Below are 22,571 nucleotides of genomic sequence, written 5' to 3' on the forward strand. Positions count from 1 at the left end.
GTACAGGTAAAATTGAACCCAACACTGAATGTATTCAGTTGAATGGAGGGAAAATAAATTTGATATATGAATATACAAAGAAGAAAAATGGCTTAAGAATCACTGGTTTATGTACCATTTTGTCCCTATTGTGAATATTAACCAGTTAGAAAACACACAGTGAATTAGTTTACAGTAGCTACAGGTGAGATGTTTTTGTTAAAACAAGGTCTAAACTTTCTAGAATGACCCCTTTCAACAATCAAGACTTCACTTTTTATTACCCAAACTGACAATCGTAAGTGGTGTTACTTTAAAACAGCAGTGCGCCCCTTCCTCCACTAAAACCAGTGACTGCCCAACCAGTTTGACAATGGAGTGACATGTAGTGGGATCCCTGACGTCTGAAAGAGACGTTTATTTTCTCTTGTGTGAACTGACACTGAAAAGGAGCCAGAGATTACCTTAAGTCAATACAGCAGACAATGAGAGTAAAATATGGTTGAGTTTGTGGATGTCCTGCACATGAAACAGACAATGATCAACAGATTTCTACATTTTAGGGAACAAAAAGAAAAAGTCATTCATTTTGAACTCAAATACAATTTTATTTAAGTGTAAACAAAAAGTCAACGAAAAACTGCATAGGAAATGTTTAAAGTCCATAGAGTACAGAGAGCAGCAGGTGGCATATATATTATAGTCTCCTTTGCCTTATTTAGACTGAAGACGTGACATCTGCACTTTACCTCAGCACGATGTGCGATTGTGTGTTAAGAGGGAAGGAAGGTGTGCCGGCAAACACAAACACACACACACAAGGTTGACTGATAAACACACAAACACAGCGACCCGGCTGAGAAAGCGCCAGCAGCACCCATCTAAACTCAGCATGGCCACGCTGGCTCACCCCGCCTCTTGGGACTGTTCGGAGGATACATTCAGTGGATTTCTGCTTAGACATTAAGGATGCAGCGCACAAACACAGAACCCGCTCCTCACACAACCAGCTGCCGGGAGAACAGAGTCCTACAGAAAGAAGTCTGGACAGGATGCTCATCGGCTGGAACGTCGCTGCATGTTCCTGCACCATGTGATTCCACTTAATACTCATAAGTATTGGCGATGAGGAACATTTTAGCAACAAAACTTTTCTTTCTGAGGTCTCTGGTCGTCTGTAATGGCTCCAGCAGCTGGTGGTAGTGAGGGAGTGTCAACAAGACCCCACTTAACCCCTTTCTTCACAAAAATACATTCTAAAAGGGCCAATGAGCATCAAGTGGTGAGAAGCGTTTGTACTTCACTGTCAAAGAAAAACTTGGCAAAAACAACATAGGTTAATCATGGAAAACTAATCGAACGCCTTATTTTTTCAGATTTAGAAATAATTTGTTTTATAATATTCAAATGGAAACACAAAAGAATCCTACTACTGAGGGGTCCTAACACGGGGAAAAACACTACATTACTACTGGACACGTTTCAATGAGACACCTGCAGGGCAGGGATGCAGAGAACTACCTGAGTTTTACTTTTTCCTCTCTTAATTTTCCAACCTTTTTTTTTCTTTCATTTTTGTCTTCCTTTCTTTAGGTTATACAATCATTAAAAAGGAGGTCTAAGACCTTTGCACCATCACCTGGGACAGCTTGGCTTGTTCTCTCAAAGCCATGAGAGGCCAGAAATTTAAAAAAAAAAGAAAAAGAAGGATGGACAAAAACCACAGGGGCCGAATAAAGAAAACACGAACCATCATGTGCTCAGCAGCCATCAACGCACTTCCTGGAATCTTAGAAGTTTGTGCTGGAGACACCTAGCTGCTCCTGACATGACAGTGAGAGAGTTCCCACTACGAGGGCACCCAACTCTCACAGATCATCTCTGCTGATCAGGAAAACCTCGAGGACGACTTTACGGCGTCCTTAAGTAACAAAGGTTTTCTTGTGAAAGGAGATGTTAATATATCTACGCATTATTATGCACATTAAAGGGAGAAAAGGAAACACTAAAAGCCCAGGAACACACAAGCCTTCTGCACTTAACTGAAGACATTGCTTCCATAGTTTCTCAGGAGGCGAGGTATGACTGGCTGAACAGGTTGTGCTCGGCCCAGCCTCTTGAGAACAGGAAATACAATCGCAAAGGTCAAAGGAAATACCATCCAACACAATCCTAACACACACACATACACATCTTTGGGTATATATTTTGGTAAAAACCATCCCAATATTCAGCTAGCCACCCCGTTTGACTATTTCAACATCGATCTGAGAGACGTCGATATAATACAAGGACTTTTTAAAGCATGCAAAAAAAAAGAAAAACAAATAATGGTTTAAAATACATTTTTCCTCTTTAAGAGTGAAGACCTAAGGATCTTAAAGATAGAACTCTGCAATTTTAATTAAAAAAAAAAAACTGATGCAACATGAACGTGAACATAGTAATACTGAAAAGTACTGGGAAAAAAAAAAAAGTATTGGTAAAAGTGTTGGGTTTAAAAACAGCAGGGGGTGTGGACTCAAATGACTCACCATCAATGTGCTAATAGCTCATCTCCAACAATAAAGCGCCTGTTGTCACAATTGGCAGACAGTATTCCTCTGATGTCGAGGCTGGTTAAGCTTAGATGTACTCTAAGGTCCTCACCAACCAACATAAAGCATCATCAGGTCCACACTGGAGCGTTGGTAAATTGTGCTGAAATTACAGGTCATTCTTGTGCATTGAAAGGCGGATTTGTGAACTTCGTGGATCAGTTAACTCTTTGGAGGAGGCCACATCCTCTTCCCCTCACCTGTTGCTCACGGTAACAAAATACAATTGGAATCTGCATGCTCATCATCATCATCATCATGAGGTAAAGATAATGGGGCCCAGCCCTTGTAAGTGCATCCAATCAGGGTGAGGTTTTTTGTTTTTTTAACTCCATTACTCTGATTCAACATTTGTATCTGTGATATCATGATCCAGTGACACGTCGTATACAACAGCATGGTCCGAATGCCAATCCTGTTTGGCACAGAACTCTCATAGATCATTTTGGCACAATGCTACAGGTAAAAATTTTTGGTGTCTTGATGATAAAGGCATACACTAACAGGCAATTTACAGTCGAGGGTTTGGAAGAGTGATGACCATAACAGAAACTTAATATCACTAAAAACAGTACCATGATCTTTGGTCCTTGAGCTGTGGGACATGCAGTGTACTGACACAAAGAGATTCAAGAATGAGGTATACTTGTAATGCATAAATATGTGTTGAGAATTGCGCAAAATAAGAATAAAAATGAGGTATTGAGAATGAGTAACAAGTTGAGGTATTCAAAATGCTTAAATGCACAGTAGCAATGCGTGGCGTACTGCTTTTGAGGTATTCAGGAGTGAGGTATTTGAGGAACAAGGCTGGATGTCTGTTCAGGTACAGGATGTAATATGATATGACAGTCAATCCTGATGGTGTGTGCAGACGGGCCCTCCCCTCAGAGGTGAGAGTCAGTCGGAGAATCCTTTCAGAGCTCCAGGGATTCTGTGGGAAACTAAGGAAGTGATAATGGAACACAAATGGTTTGGTGCTACCTGCGGGGAACCCGATAACGTGATGGCCATCAAAGGGTTAGAGATCAGCTTTTAAGATTGGGATACAAACGGTGAGATGATCATTTGAGCCTATGGGCTGAGGCATCATTTGATGGGCAGAGGCGATAAAGGGCACAAGCCCCTTACTCTTTGGTGTGGGTATCTCCAGCTCTCTACATAAAACATTTCTGCAGAGACCGAAATATCTTTCAAAACGTGCCTCACGCAACAAGGGCCTTGGCATCTTCATGCAAAATAAACCTTGACCCATGCACACTATATTCTTCTTCTTGATTAATAAAGTTATTAAAGGGGATTTTTTAATTTTTATTGCCAAATCTGCATTTGGCCATTGTGCAGTAATTCTAACTTTGGTTGACTTCAGTAATTGGTCTCTAGACCTCCATCTTTAGAGGAATTGGTCTGCTAACACTCAATCTGAAGAGGACTCCTAAACTCCCTCCATCAATAAATAGGGCGGGGCTGTGTCATCATGCCCTTTCGATGGACTCGACTACATCGTTGGCCACCAGAGCCAAAAGGAGTGGCTTTCAACCACAATCTGAATCTGAAAGATTGTAATGTTAGATCTTCTATTTGATGACATTAACGTCCTCTGGACAGCCGGATTTAAAGTCACTGAGGCTTTTGTCTCACAGCATGCCTCACAAAAAGGTGTCATTCGATTACACGATTGCATTATTATGGTAAAATCACTAATAGATCTTGGTCTTGGTAAATCCCTCTTTGGGTCCTCCCTTTTGAAGGAGACACGACTCTCCTTATACACTGAGAATGACTTTTACTAACAGGGGGTTCTCTTCTGTCATCAGATTCAGGCCTTCTGTCTGACAACATTGGGAGTGGGGGGGGTGGGGGAGGGGGCTTAAGAACAGTAAAACATTTGTCTTACTTCACTTGGGGACTTAATCTGTGAATCAATTCAATTTGGAGATTATGCCCTCCAATCTATTTTTGCTTAACACACAATACTCATAAAGTCATCAAATCTGCTTTAGCTATTAAAGCTCAAGGGATTTTGAAAAGTATTAAGCAGTTTTATCAATTCTACTGGGACCTTTTGATTCTAAAGTTTAGTTTGGTTTCTTTGGGAATTCTTCTTAGGCTATCAAGACGAACCGAACTCTAGAAAGCCTCTAACTGACAAGGGTAACGAATAAGCCTAAAGAAAAATGTAAGGGTCACTTCTGTACCCGAGTTTCATCTCCTAGTGAAGCCCTGCACTGACAATAAATCATACAGCCTCTACAGTGGTCTGAGTATTGTCTCAGCAACAACATTCAGGAGGTTCAATTTAACTCATATTTCAAAAAGCACAGCAAGAATTCCATTAATCCTGTGCAAATATCAACTGAACAGTCTATTCTTTTTTTTGTCTCTCTTAAATAAGAAAGTATAGAGGTAGACTTCTATGTAAAACTTCACGGACTAAAGCCTCTGCTCGGCGACTACGAGTACATTCATAAAGAGCTAAATGAGGTAGGTATGGAGCAGAGGGTACAAGATTTCAAGAAAAGTGAGAAATTCCCTGAGATGGATACTTAAGGAGAGCTTCCAGAGAGGATTCAGAGCAGTTGAGACTGAGGAAGGGAAATATGGCTCTCTTTCTACTGATTATCAATTTGTAGAGGTCCCCTTTGTTATACATAACACAGATATCTGATTGGGAGAAAATCAATGCAAATCCAAAATAAAAGAAAAAAAAAGATTAGTACTGTTTTTAATTTCCCTTCACGTGTGCTTTGAATCCTCTCTGAGCTCCCCTTCTGTTGTGTCTGTTGATTCATTCTCTCTCCTCCATTTCCCTCATCATAAAAAAAAACAACCTGCAGGAGGGCAAACGGAAGAAGAGAATGCTAAATAAACATTTTAGAACTTGAGGATGCGATTATTTCCAAAGTCGACAACCACAATAACACCGTCAGGCATCACAGCCACCCCGGAGGGCCGATCCATCTGTCCAAAGCCACTCCCTTGCGTGCCAAATTTGCATAAGAAGTTCCCATTGGGCTCGAATACTTGGACTCGGTGGTTGCGTGAATCTGCTACGATGATGCGATTCTCCTGGTCCACGGCGACACCCTGAGGCCTCAGAAACTGCCCGTTCCCAGTGCCCTCGGAACCCAAAAAGCGAGCCGACTGGCAGTCTGGTCGGATGACCAGGAGCCGGTGGTTGTTGAAGTCTGTCACTACCAGGTGGTCTTCATGATTAAAGGCCACTCCTCTGGGAGAGTCAAAGTGTTTCCACAGGGCCCCCTCAAAGCCATACTTGTTGAGGAAAGAGCCGTCAGGGGCGAAGAGCTGCACACGGTGGTTCCTGGTGTCTGAGACCAGGATTTTACCCCCAGAGTTGACGGCCACATCCCAGGGATAGTTGAATTGCCCATTCTTGGTACCCTTTTCCCCAAACTTCAGCAGAAACTGGCCCTCTAAAGTAAACACCTGTCAGACAGAGCGAATGTGTTAGAGCCCAACGTGTTTATACCTGCAGTAGAGAGAATAACCATGAGGAGCTATGTGTTTACATATGACCGAGTTCGCCAGATTTCAGAGACTCAAAACAGCCGAATTTAATATTTTACATTTTTCTCCTCACATCTTTTCTGCGGCTTTTGAACTTTTTTCAACACACGAGTAAATAAAAGTCCTGCACTTGTACAAAACTAAGCCTGAACGTGTTGATGAAGGCAAAGTGGATGTTCGTACCTGCACACGGTGATTGTCCTTATCAGCCACAATGATTCGTCTCTGACTGTCACATGCCACCCCCGCTGGACGATCAAACTGACCGGGCCGGGAACCCAGAGAACCAAACTTATGGTGGAAGGCACCACAAGGCTTGAAAATCTGGATGGACAAGATTCCATTTTAAGGTTACAAAACTAGAGCCGTCAGTGAACCAGTTCTCCTTTACAGCCGACATTATCACCAACACGGAATAGAAGCGGTGCCGCTGTTTGTATAGTGAATAACATATTGGAACAAAAACCAATGCAGTCAGAGACTGCAACGTCCCGCGACACCCTTGAATTCAAAATTTTACCCTGACCTACTTCCATAGGTCAAATATCAAAGTTAGTGCACTGACCTACTGTCATTGATCAAAGCACTAGCTTTGATCTATGGTCTTACTCACACTGGCCTTCTACCTCGTCTTTCTATCTTATCCTGTTCCTGAGTGTATAAAAGTTAAAATTTGACTTTGACCTAGTTTTCTCAAGGTCAAGATCATAATCCCATGTTCATCCCCTTTGCTGCCCGAGTAATCTGCTTTTTGCTGCATCTTTCTATCTGCAACGGTTGCAAAGATATTTGGTGGACGAACGCACAGACGAACACACAAACACTGACAATTACAATACATCACCGCTTTGAAGCGGGATGTAAATATATAATAGATAAAAATCAAAGGAAATACAATGGACAGAAATGTTCTAAGCGATATAACCCAACTTGTGTATGACTTTGACCAGAGGACCAATCGAGAAAACTGTGTTGTGATTGGAGAGAGACAAACATTGAAGGCAATCGTCGTACCTGTATGCGGTTGTTACTCCGATCAGCCACCACCACGTATCCCTCCTTGTCCACACTGATGCCCCAGGGACGACACAGCTGCCCGTCTCCCTCCCCCTCGCAGCCGAAGGAGGACACTTGAGATCCCAGGGAGCCGTAGCTCCTGCCCGACTTCACCATCACCTTGAAGGGGCTACCCTGGATGTGCTGGTTACACACCAACACCGACACCAGGTGCTCCCCCTCAGATTTGGACAAGTAGCTGACGGTGTACGAGCCGTTCTGGTGGTCGGTCACCTCCGCCGCAGACAGATTACCATCCGTGACCGACATGACGATCGCGTTCACTGTGTCCCCGCCAGAAAGACGCGGCTCGCCATCGTGGTCGTAACCTATCACAGTGAAGGAGGCCGGCTTGCCGCGAAGTGCACTTTTTAGGCCCTCGCCATGGGCTTTGGTGACCGGGGCGAATGCACCGCTGCTGATGAGGCCCATGGATTGGATGGCGATGTACAACGCCTGTGGGAACCATGATGGAATCCATTTTATAGGTTTGCATGTAAACGAAATGGAGACATCCATACCCAGTCTTTCACATCAAATACCATGATTCAATAATGATTAACACGCAGTGATGGCAGCAGCTGTACACCTACCTGGTCCGGAGGAGTGAACATGAAGCGGTCATCCTCTTGCGGCTGCAGCAGGCCTCTCAAAGCTTTCAGTTCATGGATTTGGGTCAGCATTCGCTCCCTGGCCAGCAGCACATCGAGGTGTCGGCCCTCATCCAGGACCTGGCTGACAGCAGCGATGGTGCTGTCCAACTTGGTCAGACTCTGGTGCAGTTTCTCCACCTGCAGGTACAGAGACTTGGCCTTTACCTGACGGATCTTCTCCACCTGGGAAAAACAGAGAAGAGTTTAAATGTGAATTTTTCTTCTTTTTTTAGTAACAAAGATACAACCATAAATATTCATGAGGTTTTTCTGTTCTTATGGAAAACATTACTGTAAGATAAGCTAAAATTTAAATGAAGTATATATGTGTTTCTAAAGTGTCATAATCTACATTTAGAAGTGCTGCACCCGAATGTACTAACAAACACATCCTGCTCCAGTTAATCACCTACTGCAGACAGCTACAACCTTGATGACGATTAGAATGTTCCAACATAGATAACCACAAGTTAACTCCCAACATGTAGAAAAACGTCTTATTGTTCTCGACCTTGTGTGTGATCTAAACTGTTACGACGCCTGCGCGCGTCTTTATCTAACCCTGCTCTATCCATTTTTTAATAAAAGAAAGCAGCCGGGTGGGACAGAGTCAGAGTCTACTTTGAATTGCACCAAGTCAAGTGCATCTCTTCTGTGTCTCTCCCTGCTGCAGCTGGTAAAACTTTAAAACCTCTCTGGGTGCCTTTGTCTGATGACCCTGGTCTAGCTTAGAACAGTTTTTGAGTGAATGTTCGAGATTTAGACCCAACAATTACAAACACAAAACAGACATACCAATGAAACAATAAGTCAAAATGTTTCAAAAGCATTGAATTAACACCTTGTAAGAACTCTGCAGCCCTGATTTAGAATCGTGCTTAATTTCAGAAGAGATAATAAATGCGGACTGAAAGACAGTCTGCTGGTAACTAAACGTCAAACTGTTACCAGCAGGTCTGCTCAGAGGATGGCAGCAATGAGCCGATCCAGCCGAGTCTGTCAGACATTCAGAGCGAAGAAGAAGATTTGGTAACGTGCGGCTCTTTACTTGCATACCAGTGCTGCCCGGGATCAACGTGTCAATATTAACCAGTCTGGTAAAGGATTAACGGAGAGGTAGCAGAGGTGGTTACAGGACTCACTTCTGAAACTTTAAACTGGAGCTTCTTCATGCATGAAATAAATGAATAATTAATTGATTTCTGGTCAGATGTGGATTTAGCAGTAATTCAACTCTATAAAAGATTCTCTGATCCTGATATACATTTATTTTTCCTTGAATGAAAAAATATCAGCCGATGAGCTCTGAATGGACAAAACCCATTTACAGAGAGAGCAAATAAAACTAAAGTGAAGCTTCATTACCATCAAGAAAATGTGACACTTTTCAGTTGCCATTAGAAACTAAGTAAAATTACAGTTCTGCTGGAGAGACCACAGCAATAAAGAGGGTGGGAGAACCTGAGAAAACAGGACTGGGCTCTCAGTCGTCACCTAACAAAAGGACCAATACACAATAGGCTGATACATGTGTGGTTTGAGGGGTGTTTTATAGTGGGGAAGGGCTAAAACAATGGCTCCGCAGGAGAGGGGTCTTTTGTTAACTCTTGGTAGGAGTGGAACTGAAATTTGCATCTGTGAGACTCAAGTTACACTTTAGAGCCACTGAAGACAAAGACTTAAGCCAGGTTTTCCGATAAGCAGATAACAAGTGTTGACCTGAAAACACTCAATAGCAGAGCTGCTATTTAAAGAAGAAGAAGATATACTTTATTGATCCCCTCGGGGAAATTACATTTGTCACTCAGGTGTACATTTGTTACATTTTGTGTTAGAACTAAAAAAGTATAAGAGCCAGAGGGAGGAGATTCCTCATTCCATTAACCCCTTTGCCACAAATTCACAATGAAAATCACACTCAGATTCCACATCACACGTTTTACCCATGAATCTCTACTTTGGTGACCAAGTGCTGAGTCACTGAAGTGACGTCAATCCAGGCGGCGATCAGCACTGACTCAGACTACATGAAAAGGCCAGCAGAGGCAGTTTCAATATCTGGTGTGACCTGGGTTTGAGCCTGTTGACTGGTAAACAACGTTTGTTTACTGGTGAACAGGCACAATCTGAAACTGAAGAATATTACATTTAAAGTGTTCAGAGTGAAAGCTCCATCTAAATTCTATCTTTAACCAATGGAGATAGTTTTTGTCTAACCCTAACCCTTCACTGGTTGATCAATGTGTTTAACAGACCCTTTTTTTTAAAATGAATTTATTCTTTAAGTGATTCAGCTGTATTTGACACACACACGCACACAAACACGTCTTTGTAGTATGCTGGAATTCCTTAAATTCACCATTCTTTAGTGATAATACCGGTTCTCAGTTGTCTCGGACTGACCTACACACACCTACATCTAAACTCACGAAAAAACTTGAACATATGACAACAACATAACATGTTGAGTGCGAAATTCAAATCCAGATCTCCACTAAAAACACCTATTTGGAGGAATTCTGTTGCACAAAATTGAATATCCCACCAAACAGTGGATAAAGAATAACCTTGACTTAGCTTGATCTACAATCTTAATCAACGATGTCCGTATTAAAGCACAACAACAATTTTCGAGAAAGGTCACTCACTTTGAAATGTTATTATTGATGACATTTTTGGCTGATTTCCTTCTTTGACTCAGCTGCTTTAAATCGTCAAGGTTTTCAATACATGTGGGGGCGGCAGTAGCTCAGTCCATTGGGTATTGGGCTGGGGACTGGAGGGTGGCACGCACATACACACACACGCAAACACTCACACAAACATGTGTGGCAAGTAACAACAAAAAATTATAACGAGTGGAGATATAATTCCCCCTACAAGAGATCAATAATGCTCAGTTCTTCTTCTACATGCTTATTAAAGGCTCACGAGTTGGGACAAAGGCTTTCGCCATGGTTGACTGTTAATGACTTTATCAGGTCAGGTATTGAGAATGAGACTTATAATGGTGTAAAAGGATTAAAAGGGGGAACATGGGTAAGTGAAAACCATCAATGTGACATTTTGACCTGCATGCATGCTCACACACGCACACGCACACACACACACACATTCTGAGTTCAGAGAGTAAGACACAGCTCGGTTTTTATGATGTCACTTAGCCAGTGTTTCTGGAGCTGGTGGGCGTTTGCGTTCTTAACGTGAATGTTCCTTCGGGCCTACAAAACCCAAGTTTGTGCAGTTGCATTTGTTAAAGAGACTTGTCTGCAACAAAAGCAGAATGAAGTGGAGTCCTCTTGGTGAGGGCCTCGCTAGGCCACCTTGGTGAGGGCCTCGCTGGGCCACCCTTTGTGCCACCCTCCAGTCCCCAGACTGGAGGGTGGCACAAAGCCGCTTAATGTCCGAGTTTCCTCAAGTGTAATTCACAACACCAACCTCTGCCCATCCTTATTGTACTTCCTGAAAACGTCATTACTCTGCCCACCGCGACATAATTTAATGATATGAAGATATGCCTCTATGACTGTTGATGTTTGACTTTTATTGAAACTGTAAGAGACTGGCAGGAACTGTTTGGAGGCATCTAACTCACTTCATGGACCAGACTTTCCAGCTCACCTTCCACAGTAGTTCACACTCCCTCTCCTCCAGCGCCTTCTTGTGTCTGAGGACCAGGGCCTTCACCTCCGTCTGCACCACCTTGGCCTTTATCTCTACCTGCTCTGCCATAGCCTGGACCTTCTCCATGCTCAGCTGGGGAAAAAGCAACAACAGATATTACTGAAGTAATACAACAAGCTAATAGCTGGTTTTAAAAGAAGAAATGAATTTTCAAAGTGAACACTTTTATAACAAACGACCAAACTGTGAAATAGAGGTCAAGTGAAAAGGGATGCCTGTGATTAGTGCTTACTCTGCAGTGTGACAGCGGATTGGACAGAAACACTTTCATTGCACAACCGTCTGGGCCTTTTTTATTACTCAGATGGGACTCAAATATCCCCACAAACAGGATGCAGAGGATCAGGAAGCATTAAAATAAAGGACACTGTATGCAACATCTTCCTGACAAATGAACAGACCAACCCATTTGCTTTCCATAATTCATCCCTTTCTCACGTTCAGTGGTTGCTTTAGACTGGAAAAGGAAGCCTGGGTCAGAAATGGGAAGACACTTCACACTGGAAGTGGTGGATTCACTTCCCTCTGAACCCCGACTCCCTGCTGGTGTTCAAGGTCTGCAGCACGAAAAAAATGAATATAGACAAATGTATAACAATAGCTGCCATATTTTCCTGTGCTTGACACTTTAATTTGGATGTGTTATTATTTCAAATGTCAGAAAACAATGTTTGATTTCATGATTTACGAGGTTAATATTAAAATTCTGTCTGATATTAGACAAACTGCTTCTAAACCTCATTTTCACCAAGCATTGCCATCACTGATCAAGAAACCTGCCAGAAGATGCAGGCTGAATAATGATTCATTCAAGCTGGTCGTCTGGCACCATTTCTACCTGCTTTCATGTCTTGTGCAGAATAACTGAATCAACAAACCTGCTGTTTTCTTATTGGCAGTGGAGGGCTATTCATTTTTCACACCTACAGTAGTACCACTTAGAAAAACGGGGGTGTGGGGGCACTGCTTATCTGTACGTAAACAATGGCATAGTATGAAAAGAAACCAAAAGTCACAAGCTACGTCTTTACTCTACGGAAGACATGTGATGCGGTCTCAGCTGATGTTGTATCCATCCAACAACTAGGAGTGGTGTCCCGACTTATGGCTCGCAACTTGGATTTTTGCTCATATGTCAAACAAAAATGTCACTCTGTTTATTTTTCCATAATGTCGAGTTGCTCGTATAACAAGGTGCTAGTGTATACTGTACGGTAGTTTATCATGAGTAGAGAATAATAGCAAACTTTAACTGCAAGTGTGGCTGGGTTAAGAACACATTGTGTTACAGGTAAATGGTGAAATCTTCAAACAAGTTTTATCTTCATTATCAAATGTTAGCTTGAACTGTAATGCATTAAAGTAATGATGTTGACACTGGAATGATACCTTTTAAAGAAATTATTTGGCAGATTATTACAGTATAATGTGAGGTCACTTTCACTACAGTATTTTCCACACTATAAGGCGCGCTGGACTATAAAGCGCACCTTCAATGAATGGCCTATTGTAAAACTTTTTTAATATATAAGGTGCACTGGATTATTAGACGCACTGTCGGTTTTAGAAAAAATTAAAGGCTTTTAGGTGCGCCTTATAGTGCTGAAAATACTGCACTGTACATTTGACTGAACAAAACAAACTAAAAGGGAGTGAAAAGGGGCTGTTAGTCACTGCTGTTAGGGTGAAAACACATTGCAATTCTCCAAGTTTGTATCTGCTTGTTGAATAGATCTTTGACAATCAAAGTTTAGTAAATGAATAATTGAAATACCTGGGGAAAATAAAAATTTACTTTGTTGGCTTAAAAAAATTATCTTTAGTATTATAAAGATAAGCTTTTGACAGCTATCTGAATGAAAAAAGGGTTCTAGAGGTTTTTAGTTTTTACACAAAACTTAAAGCGATGGGTTAATATGTTACACTGGGTGTTATGTGTACAGTTAGAACTGAAGGATGTGTGCATCTCACTACACTGAATGTAAATCAATGATCAGGACCTCAGTACATTAACAATACAGTCACAGTTCATTTACTTTGATAAATATAAGCAATTACAGGCAACTGTTTGGACGACGCTTCAAGAATTTCACTTTAAAGGTTTTGAGGCATTTCTCCTTCTTTGCCTCCATCCCTATTTTATCTGGATTTTCCTCTGGAGTTTTCTAGGAGGTCACAGGGTGAAGCAGACCTCACAGGGATGAACGGGAGGCGGGATAAGGCTTCCTTTGTGATATCTGCCACCGGGATGAAAGGTCATACAAACCTCTACAGGTCGTGATCTGCAGCCCCTGTCTTGAGATCCATATTGCCCACCCCCACCGCACCACTTAAGAACAAAGACTCGCAGCTGGTTCCTTTTCTCTTTCAAATGACCATTTGAGGTGGCAGCCAAAGAGGGAACAACAGGAGAAAATCATTAAAGAACTGAGGAAGATGAGTCAAGTAGCAGAATGGGTAAAAATATTCTTTAAATTTCATTCTACACATTTATTTTTTCCTCTTGTCCTTTTTGTTTCTTCTCAGCTGAAAGAAATGAAGAATTCTTCTTCTGATCACACTTGTGACAGACCATTTTCTGTTTCTCCCCCTTGGCGTGCTTTCTGGCGTACGTGCTTCCATCATCGTCTCTCCCTCACAGTTCCCTGAGGGCCACAGCTCAGAACACAAGGAGGGTCAAACTGACCAATCAAACCACAGAAAGAAGGAGCTCTGGCCAACCAGGAGGTCACGAGTCCAGGGTCAGAGGTCAGCAAAGATAATGGATGTGGAGTGGGCGGAAATTTCCTACCTCAGGGGACTTGGGCACGTGTGTGTGTGTGTGTGTGTGTGTGTGTGTTTATAAATTATCTGGCGTCAGCATTTACTCCCATGGTGACCTGGGACAATATGGGACAAACACACACTGAGCTCGGCAACACATTGCCAGATGGTAGGTGGTGTGTCTTATGACTCAGCTGTACAGATCCTGGTGCTTCTCACTAAATTATTCAAGATGCTGAACAACAACAAGTGAGTAACAAAGTACATGTATAAAATACAGTATTAAACTTTCCTCAATGTGGCATTGAGTCCCGAATAACTTAACAGGTCCTTGGGGTGATGAGCTTGAAATTTGTGCAACACCCAGATGACATAAGCACACATGCATGAAGGTATAAAGTGTGAACCAATAGCTTGAAGGTCAAGCTCTGCAGCAGAGATATTACAGGACCTGACTGCAACAGCTAGTGTGTCTGGGGTCTTCCCTAAGGTCATAACACAACACGATGTGTCGTCATCGCTGGTGCACCATGTAACAGACCACCGGGCCCATCTTTATGCATGGAATCGTCTTTACTGAAAGAATATTGCAGCCCTTTTTAATGCTGAGGAGCTGATTAATCAGTAAACCTTAAAATAGGTCACAAAAACAAATCAGAATTTCCTCAATACTATGGTGATGTCTCCAAATAGCAAGTTTCATTCACAGAACAGTTTAGAACTCAGTTTTACAATGGCATGACAGATTTTCAAAAGTCACACAATTTCATTAGCATTTACTTATTATTTTTTTCATCTATTTATTTGTGAGTAGTTTTTTTTATCACATTGATGACTTCACTTTTTAAATTTATATTCAAAGTTTAACAGAGACATTAGTGAGGTGGCAAACTCGATTTATATTTTGTACTTACAACTAAAAATCAACGCCATTACATCACTGACATCAAACACTGCTTTTTTTAGCCATGTATCACTTCATAAGCTCGAACCTAAAGGTGGTCAAGGAAGCTGCTATCGATAATTATGCAAATGAAGAGAAGCAGTCTCTGCGTCTGTGTGACTGACAGGAAGAGGAGGAGGGAGAATGTGGCTGATTAGTGGGTGAATGAAAGAAGGCCAAAGTATTCCACTGCTTTGAAAGAGGAGGGGACTTTTTGTTTTCTCTGAAATCCTTTAAATACCTCATCTCCCCTCCCCCATTCTCCTCAACACTTCTCCTCCCCTTTGACCTTCAGCCCTTCCCCTACCAGACCTCACCCGGTGCACCCATCCCCTTCAGGGCCAGCTGGACACCTCTAACCCTAGGCCGTCCAGCAGCTTGGGACTGGTCAGTCTCAAACAATGTTCAAGCTGATCATCTCTGATAGCAGCTCGCTCTGCGCCGAGGGACGGCTCAAAGACACAGCTGCTCCCAACTTCTCTGGCCCTCCAGGAGATGGATGAGGGTGGATTGGTGTGGTCTGACCTGCTTTTGTTAGAAATCGGAAAATCATGCAGAAGACTTGAATCAGTTAGCCCTATTTGAGCCCGTTGGTGTGACACAGATCCATTTACCTTTGGGGGTATTAACAAGGCGTCTGGTTTTCTTACACCATTTTTCAGTGTCGCTCTCTTAGTTCCAGATTTAAGGGGAAGAACGAACCAATAAATACAAAATAACTGGAATATCTGCCTTTTAATGGCCTGAGACCAGCTAGAGGTTCCTGTCTCACCTGTACAGCCTGTCGCCCCTGCTGAGCATCTGCTAGCAGCTGGATGGTGATGGCCCTGCAGTCCTGCACGGCATCTTGAAGATAAACAAAGGTGTGGCCCATGTGACGGCCCACGCTGCATTCCCTGCAGATAGGCACCGAGCAGGTTTCACAGAAGAACAGGAACACCTGGGACACAAGAGACACAGACAAACAAAATTACTTCAAAATGTTGAAAGTGACAAAAGCAAAAACTGCCCCAACTGTGGAAACAACCACCAATAACAAAAACCCAGATACAGGCTACATATTCCAAGATTGGTAAGGTGGGAGGTGTACATAACAAATAAATATTTGTTTGGTCTTCAAACAAACAGACCCTGAAGAAGCACAGATGGATTTCAGACCAGAAAAACATGACAAACACTCATCTGGTCCATCTTAAGATGGAGAAGAAGGTCGTTGTATCTTCAAAATTATTTAGGTGCTGGATCTCCAAGCTCAAAAGGGACTTTGTTTGATGTTAAATAGGAAAAATTTAATGAAAAGCAATCAGATCCTTTTTTTTCCTGATGTGCTTTAGGTTAGATGTTAGATATATTGTCCATATACTGTACATACCATACGCTACACTGCATTCATCTTCATTACATTGGCAGAAACATTTAGTACATGAGTTCACAACTGTAATCTGAAAAACCATTGCTTCAAGCCTGCCCCCCCCCCCCAGTGTGAAAGCTGCTTGTTTGTAATGAAGGGCTAATTAAATATGCACCAGTCATCATATCCCAAACAGACACCAGATCAATGATCTCCAATAGCAGAAGACCAGAGTGGATGGGGAGGGGCCAGCAATCAATCCATCAATAAAGGCCATTCCCTTGGGGAGCTGTATAATCTAATGAGACCCCCCCCCCCACACACACCTCCCCCTTTATTTGACTTCCTCCTCCTTTCTGCTATCTCCTTAAGCTCTTCTTGGATCCCTTTCTAGTTGTCATCTGTCCCCAACCATAGTCTCTGCGCCACAATGTCGCCAAACGCCCTCCTCCTCTCCTCTCCCACCCCCATCAGTAACTCCAAAATTCCAAGGGGATGGGGCACACAAAAGCAAGAAATGCAGATGGACTGCAGTAGAGGAGAAAGGTGAAGAAGACGATGATGGACAAGGGGCGGAGGTAGTCGTGGTTGAAGGAGAGGCAGATTGATGGTGCAAGGACGGGGTGGATTCTTGTGAATGATTGAGCCAGAGTATCTACAGGAAGTAGACCAGACCAGGCTGAGGAAACACTGGTATAACTTTGTATTTGAATAATTTATAGCACAGAACCCTTACTAAGTCAAGTCCTCTAAGTTTATCTCACCCACCACTTCATGTGTTGGGTATCATTTGCTCAGTTCTGTTTCGTCCTGGGTCAGACTTCAAGTCCTCCAAATGCAGAAAGTTATTAGACATGGGTACACCTCTATCCGAGAGCAGAATCCAGGAAGGTCACACAATTAAGAACAAAACCTCCAATTCAGATATTAAATATGCAACTGTCCATGTAGTCCCGGGTCAAAATTCATAACTACTTGTTTGTAAGTTAAGGAGTACTCGTTTCCGCCATTGATGATCAGGAAAAGACAGAATTGCAAGACGTCTGTCAGGTGCAGTACTTGACATGTACGACGCAAAAGAATTTCCAACTTAACACACATGAAGACTTTCAATCAATCAATCAATCAATCAACTTTTATTTATAAAACACTTAATCACATCAACAGACATTTCGAAGTGCTATTACAGAGAGAAACGCAATAGAACTGGTGAAGAAGTTTGGTTCTATTAAATATCTGTCCCACCCTTGACATTTTATATCATAAAGGATGGCCTCAAATCATGGCGATGGGAAAAATCTTGCGAACAGCAGCCTGTGACTGAAAACATCGACATCCAATTTCAACGGACAAGATCTCATGACGAATAACCTGTCAGGAGATTCACCATCTTTAATGCCGTTCTCAGCTAATGTGTCACTGACAGCTCAAAGCTCCTTGAGGTGAAACACTCATACATACAAGGTTGTAGATTACATAACGCGCTGGCCTCTTGGAACGCCAGTCAATATTATTGACTCGCACAGGATACTGGTTCCTTCCAGAGGTCTTCATGGAAAGATCCAGTTCCTCTCTGCTTCATTCATCTCCTTACACCAATTCCTTAACAACAAGTTAATATTTGCCTCAAATACTATTCAATTTATAACGGCGTCATTTCAGAGATCTTCAATACATGATGCTACACCTGATGCCCAAGTGAAAAATGACTACAAATCACTGCAGGCAGAAGTGACTCACTTAAAAAATCTAATTACACATTAACATGTAGCATGAGAAAATACACAAACACACACAAACAGTCACACAAGGTTAAGATGCTAGTGGTGACGGGCTAGTGGATAGGAACAAACATGCCGTCACCAGCTATAAATGCTCTGAGCAGGAGGGCTGCTACATCAAGGGAAGTTGAGTGATTGTATTTCATGAGTGCACCGGATGTTTCTCCTTCACCTCTTTCACTCCTCCATTAGGCACTACACAAAACACACCCACATGTATTGGGTTTGTAAATGTTCATAAAGAGATACCAACAATATAAAAACGGTCTTTTTTGGACTTATTTTTGGTTTATCAAAACTTATTTCCATTGGAAATTATTCAGACAGAGCTTAAAGACTCATTTGCCTAGGTTATTAGGAAAGAAACCAGAAATTTACAACTAGTCTAATTAAACTTCACAAGCTTAGATTTTTGTGATATGAATATCTATTGGCTTTGGAATGCTGATAAAAAACATGAACACGCCACTTTGGTCTTGATCCTTTAACTCTTAGACATTTGGACCATTATAAATAAAATGAGGGGAGGCATTTACATCATTGTGTGACACTGTACCGAATAAATTTGCAAAAGTGACAAATGAAACCAAATATCTGTTTGTTGCACATAAACATTCAAATTTACATGGTAGTACAGTAGTAGTACATTGTAGTGTTGTCAACACTACAATGTGAGCTGATCATGAACTTGTCATTCCAGTACCCGTGTCTCTTGTTTAATAAAGGAAAACCGCTGCAGTATAGAACCATAATTAAAAAGGGAAATATTCAAATAAAGTCATTTCAATAATAATCATTAACTACAATGTAGAAGAGGCTCCAAAAACCCAAAGACAATAATTAAATATTTTTACTTTTTAATCTATTAATACTATATTTCTGAATGAGAAAAGCTAAATATGGAAAATGAGCCTAGCCTTGTGCTAGCCGAGTGGTCAGGCAGCAGTAAGACCCTCCCCCTTTCCTCCCTCCCCCTTTCCTCCCTCTTATGTAGGTACTGGGAACTGGGGGAGAGGGCACGAGCTCAGCCAGCCAGTTAGATCTCTTTTTGCAGCGCTCACTGCCTGCATGAACAGCCATGTGGGGGAGGGGAAGATGGCCATATAATGTCACGCTGTGGTGCCAGAAAAACCAGAGCTGCTCTGGGAACTGAAGACTGCCTCTTGTCCAGTTCAGCTGATGGTCAGATGCTCAGATATATTCAATGGATACATCCACAGATTCCACCTACAATTAAACCTTATTTGTCTCATGCAAAATATGCATAATGTCTGCAGTGCCTTTAAAAGTCATGGCTTATATAATGTGACACTAGATCTATAACTGGATATGAATGACTTACATTGCAGTATGCATCCCTGTCATTACAGATTAAAAGTCTCAAAATGATTAGTCTATCGGAGCTATTGGGACATTATTGATTACTCTGACTCATCACTGGAAGGCTAACATCCACCCATTTTCTTGTAGATGAGAAGATCACAATTGTCTTGTCTACAGCTGTTTATCTGCCTTTCAGGACACAGATCTGCTAGAACCTATCCCAGCCGGCCATGGGTGAAAGAAGGGGTACACCCCGGACAAGAAGCCTGTTCAATATGACTGGTAAAGGATTTGATTGATCAATAAAAAACCTCTTTCAAAAGTAAATTCTGCTTTCAAAGTTTGAAAAAATTACACAATCAATACAAGCAGTCGTTATAAAAGAAGCTGCTTCACTTCTTAAAATATGTACACCTATATAGAGGAGGGTTTTTATAGACTACGGGGGCAGATCTTTTTTTCATAATCCTTCTCAGGGCGTCAGTCTTACGTGTTCACTGTGTGTCAACAGACAGAAACAAGAAAGGCTTGGATGGAAACACACACAGACACACACATTCTTTGAAGCTGATGTCAGATGATGAGTGTTTATCAGCTTACACTTTCAAAAAGGGAGTTCGCCTTGAGTTACAGATGGATGCCATGCTAACTTTACCATTTCAAGACAAAGGTTTACTTATTACTGTTGTTATTGGGCTAGAAAAAATGCTTGTTTAATAGCATGAAAATGAAAAATCATTCTGAAATAAAAATGGCTACATTGTGGGGGGTTTTCTGCAGCACAAAGGATCGATCACCTGTGGTGACAAACTCTCCCTTCTGTGTGTCAAAGTGCTTCACCTTTGGACATCTTTTATTGTTGGGCACTTCACTTACAAAAGACCAAAAAGCCATTCTCATCCCTAAACCAGTCTGGTATACCCATGCAGGATAATCCCAATACCAGCATTCCCAACAATCCCAGAATTCCAACTGCCAGACAAAGACCCTTTTACGGAACGCATCTACTCTCTTTGCAAAACAGCTTCCATATCTAGTTCACGTATAGATTTTCCACTCCCTTCCATCATTCATTTTCTCCTCTCCTCGTTGCTATTTTCCGCCCTCCTCCTCTACTGCCCCGCCTTCTCGGCGGTAACCCCTTCTGGCGCGTTGCCATCAAGACAACACGCACATGCCTGCTGATGTTTTGAAACTCTGCCAGATACAACAGGGGAGGCGGTGGCTGTAAGCCGGTGATCTGATTGGACGGTCCCAGAGCAGTGAAGGAAAACAAACCACACTCAGCTGGTCTACTTACCCAGCGAGCATGTGACCGACTGTCCTGTGTTTAATACTTAAGCAGTAAAAAAAGAGAGAGAGTTGGCGCGCGGGGGGGGGGGGGGTAGGGCAGGAGAAAGCGAGGATGAAGGTGTACAATATCGTAATCTACAACACCTATATGAGCTTTATCATGAATTAAAAAGAAATAACTACAAAGACGAGCGTTCTGAGACTACCTTGGGGAGATGATTATTCCTGTACTTTCGTTGAACGTTAAGAAAGAAGAAACAAACACCATGAAACCATTTAGTATTAGATAAACATTTAGATTATTAGTAGTGCTGTCAGGCGATTAAAAAAATAATCTAATTACAACATTTGTAATTAATATAATTAATCGCATTTTAATCTCATACCTGCTAAAGGCCCCCAAATAAAGAATTTGAATTCTAGGACATTACAAAATTGTAGTGCATGATCAATAGAATACACCAAGAAGAGACGATTTGAAATCCACATTTTTATAGGTTAAGTGTGCTTTATAAATGAATTTTTTTTTTAAAAAAAGGTCAAGCACATCAGCAAACCAATTAGGCCAGGTGCATTTCTCAAAAATGCAATACAAATACAGTTAAATAAAATTCAGAAATAAAATAAGGCTGAGTCTCAAATAGGCACATAAGCAGACTCTTTATCAAAATCAATACTCCATTGCTGCGATTGCAGGCATGGAGGGCGTTGCTAACGACTGATACTGTGCGTCCTCGTGCATCAACGCTCGCGACTTCACTTCATCATGGATTTTTGGTAGGTAGTCAAGTGATACCGCACACACATTCTATTGGCTGACGGCATCCAGAAGTGCCCTCCATTCTTTGAGTCTCGGACTTGCGTGAGACACAAAAGTGCTTCAAACAGTCGACAAGAGTGTGGGAAAAGGTAATACAGCTAGAAGGTGGTTTAATATCAGTATGGGAAAGGTCTTAAACATTTAAATTATCGTAAATAATAAGAAATATTTTGTCGCTAAATCTTGGAATTTGTTTATCGCGTGTGGTTCCTGGAACGCATTAACCGCGAAGAACGCGGGTGCACTGTATATGCTTTTTAAAACCCACTGGTTGAGGTATCACAGATGTAAAACGTTTACAAAATATCCCACGCCTTACATGTCCTACCACCTTGCTGAATTTCTCGGTTTACTTCACTCTTATGAGCTGGGCTGTCAGATCAGACGTAGGAAAACAATATCATTATTCCATTTTGTAAAGTTTTGTAAAGAGCAGCAAAAAATGTGTCGACATTCTGCCTAGAATATAATGCATTTAAGCGGCTGATGCTAAAAACCAGCGCAAACATGTGTAAGTCTAGACCTCATTCTAGAAAAAACAAGTGAAAGAATCATGACTAGAAGCTGTGCAATCCCCCAAACAGAGTTGAATGTTTTAACATTATGCGTGTTAACACTGCAATCCCATAGAGTGAGGTCAAATAATGGCCAATTAAAGCCCCATTTGTGCCCAACCACTGAGAAGGAAGTGGCAGCTTCCAGCTTTAGAATGGGTTTTAAATCCTGTTGTCAAAGAAAATGTGATAAATGCTTTCCTTTCTATCCATTAAATTTATACGGACTTAAGTCCTCAAATGGAC

At 41.8% G+C, this 22,571-nt stretch overlaps 1 protein-coding gene across 1 annotated transcript in view; it reads right to left on the reverse strand.

Moving 5' to 3' along the window:
- Positions 1-578: 578 nt before the first annotated feature.
- The window catches only part of trim71 (tripartite motif containing 71, E3 ubiquitin protein ligase), a 32,773-nt gene continuing 10,780 nt past the window's right edge, over positions 579-22,571 (reverse strand). The window contains exons 2-7 of the mRNA XM_068333561.1: positions 15,976-16,143; positions 11,435-11,569; positions 7,754-7,996; positions 7,119-7,616; positions 6,288-6,428; positions 579-6,023 (exon numbers count right to left, since the gene is read on the reverse strand). Of these exons, the coding sequence (XP_068189662.1) occupies positions 5,451-6,023; positions 6,288-6,428; positions 7,119-7,616; positions 7,754-7,996; positions 11,435-11,569; positions 15,976-16,143 (1,758 nt within the window). The 3' untranslated portion in view covers positions 579-5,450. The remainder of the gene's footprint in view (positions 6,024-6,287; positions 6,429-7,118; positions 7,617-7,753; positions 7,997-11,434; positions 11,570-15,975; positions 16,144-22,571) is intronic.

The sequence above is a fragment of the Antennarius striatus genome, chromosome 14 (assembly GCF_040054535.1).
Source record: "Antennarius striatus isolate MH-2024 chromosome 14, ASM4005453v1, whole genome shotgun sequence".
Taxonomy (NCBI): Eukaryota; Metazoa; Chordata; class Actinopteri; order Lophiiformes; family Antennariidae; genus Antennarius; species Antennarius striatus.